General features: G+C 47.3%; 1 protein-coding gene across 1 annotated transcript; it reads left to right on the forward strand.

The window, feature by feature from the left end:
* The first annotated feature begins 1,127 nt into the window (after positions 1 to 1,127).
* Positions 1,128 to 1,532, forward strand: LOC115692948 (uncharacterized). The gene has a single exon (XM_030619931.1). It carries the CDS (start codon positions 1,128 to 1,130, stop codon positions 1,530 to 1,532), a length of 405 nt encoding a protein of 134 aa, XP_030475791.1.
* The last annotated feature ends 688 nt before the right edge of the window (positions 1,533 to 2,220 follow it).

Raw genomic sequence — 2,220 nt, forward strand, 5'->3', positions numbered from 1 at the left:
GCTCGTTGGATTGTGAATTGATTGATTGAAATGTTGACCGTTATATGCGCGCATGGGCTGAATTGAATTGACTGGCAATTGGCCATGATTGGGTGTTAATTGAGCATGTGAAATGCGTGAGATTCGATGCGTGCATGGGTTGAATTTGATCGGCTGATAATTTGACATGTTGGTGTCTAAGTCGAGCATGTTCGTATGAGGTTCGAGCAAGTGATTAAATGAGAAATTTATGTGGTATGTCGTGCGTGTGGTCACGAGAGTCCCTGAGGCGTGTACTGTAACGCGGGGAATTGAGCCATCTTGAGGCGTGTACTTTAACGCGGGACGATACCCGGTATTACCGGAAGACTGCCAACCTGAGGCGTGTACTTCAACACGGGTTGTGCCATAGGTGGTGGATGTTGAGCCTGAGGCGTGTACTGTAACGCGGGCTAAGAAGTGTTGTGAAAATGATATGGTCGTGTGTGGACCGTGAATTGAAAGTGGACCTGAGGCGTGTATTGTAACGCGGGTCGCTGGCAAGTCGAATGAAAATAGTGTGGTGAGGCATGAACGAGTGTGTGAAATGTGGAATTGGAAATGCCATATGTTCGACTTATGTTTCGGGCATGAAATTAATTTACATCGTGCATGTGGTTGGAATTTGTGTAATTGAGACTAACGTGCAGATGGTACACTTTGAAAGCTCAGGTAAGTGTAATTGTGTGCCTTTGATGTGCTTATTGAGTGTTATTGTGTTTGGACTTGTCTGGAGGTACGTGTTAGCCTAGGTGGGGTTTAGGGTGTGTACTTGCTGAGACGTGTTCTCACGGTTGTTTCAACCAAACAATTTCAGAACCCCGGCCTGAACCATGAATCTTTCACCGCCGCCGCCTCAGCGTTTTGGTATTCCGATGCAGACCGACCATAATGTTGTAGAGTATCTGATAGATGAGAATATGGCATGGATTAAGCATACTACCGTAGTCTGGGTAGACATAGGACAACCTCTCTAGCAAGCCTACACCTATACCACCTGGTGTTTTCGGGACGGGATGGATGAGTTTGGCCCCGTCCGTGGCTTTGATGTTCCCTTTGACGGAGTAGGAGATTGGGATCCGTCGGCCATACCTCCTCCCAATGGTGAGATGACTAGCCTGCATACTAGTCTCGCACAGTCCGGACATCAGCCCGCACCTGCAGCACTCGAACCTTCAGTAGCTGAGCCTAATCCGGAGTCGGAAGAGTCGCAGGCAAGGTATGATCCGATGGATGTGGATCTAGGTGCAGTGCCAGAGGAGAAACCTAAAGAGGAAGAGCCCGAAGAAGAGCCCGAAGAGGAACCAGATGATGAGCTAGAGGAAGAGCCAGAAGAGGAGTCTGAAGGGGAGGAACGAATTGAGGTTCCGATAGAGTCGGGGGATGAAGACAACCCGATTGAGATCGAGGTGGATACGGAGTCTTCCGAGGAGCAGGTTGATCAGGGGGTTTCAGATTTGGATTCCGGGGAGACTGAATCGGAGTGGACGCCATCTAGAGGGCGTAGGGGCTAGTTTAGGGATTGAGCAAATCTTTTTAAGTGTCCCATTTTTGGAGTTAAGGTATGCCTAGGTTACTGACCTCTTTTGATATCGGTGGTGTAAATATTAGAAGCTCGCTGTGCATATATATTATGTGGATTGTAAATGGTGGATATTGTATAAATTTGAATCAGTAATGGATGTATATTCTCCCTGTTACCCCTAGTCAATTATTGTCTGGGTTTTTGTGGCTTTCGCTAGTGCTTTTATCTCTGATGTGTTGGTTTGGGTTGGCAGCGTTTCCTGGGACGTCGCACTCATTCGACCGAAGATGGATGTTGCGAGCTCAATGGGGTTTGGGGCGTGACATCACACGTTGAATTGGTATCAGAGCAAGGACAGATCGATCTAAGTTGATCGAAGTCTGGAGTGTTAAGGAGCGGAGACCCTAGGGTAGTCATCTAAGGAGACGTTAGCGAGTCATAGGGTGGAATGAGCTACGCATGCCTCCAGACTGTTTGTTGTGATTGCTGAGTGAATTGAGTGTTATAATGATTGGAATGCAGGTGCGTCTAGACCTGAGGTAAGTGCACAGACCTTATTGATTGTGGCCTTGTGCTGTTGTGATTACTTACCTGCTGAGTGAATCATTGTGTTAATTCGCTGCTTAGGACTAGACTGGTATAGTTGGCCTAAGTCTCTAATTCCTGAGTGGAATTAT

This window comes from Syzygium oleosum, unplaced genomic scaffold (assembly GCF_021117445.2).
Source record: "Syzygium oleosum isolate NSW1041296 unplaced genomic scaffold, Sole_v2.1 Sole_v2.08, whole genome shotgun sequence".
Taxonomy (NCBI): domain Eukaryota; kingdom Viridiplantae; phylum Streptophyta; class Magnoliopsida; order Myrtales; family Myrtaceae; genus Syzygium; species Syzygium oleosum.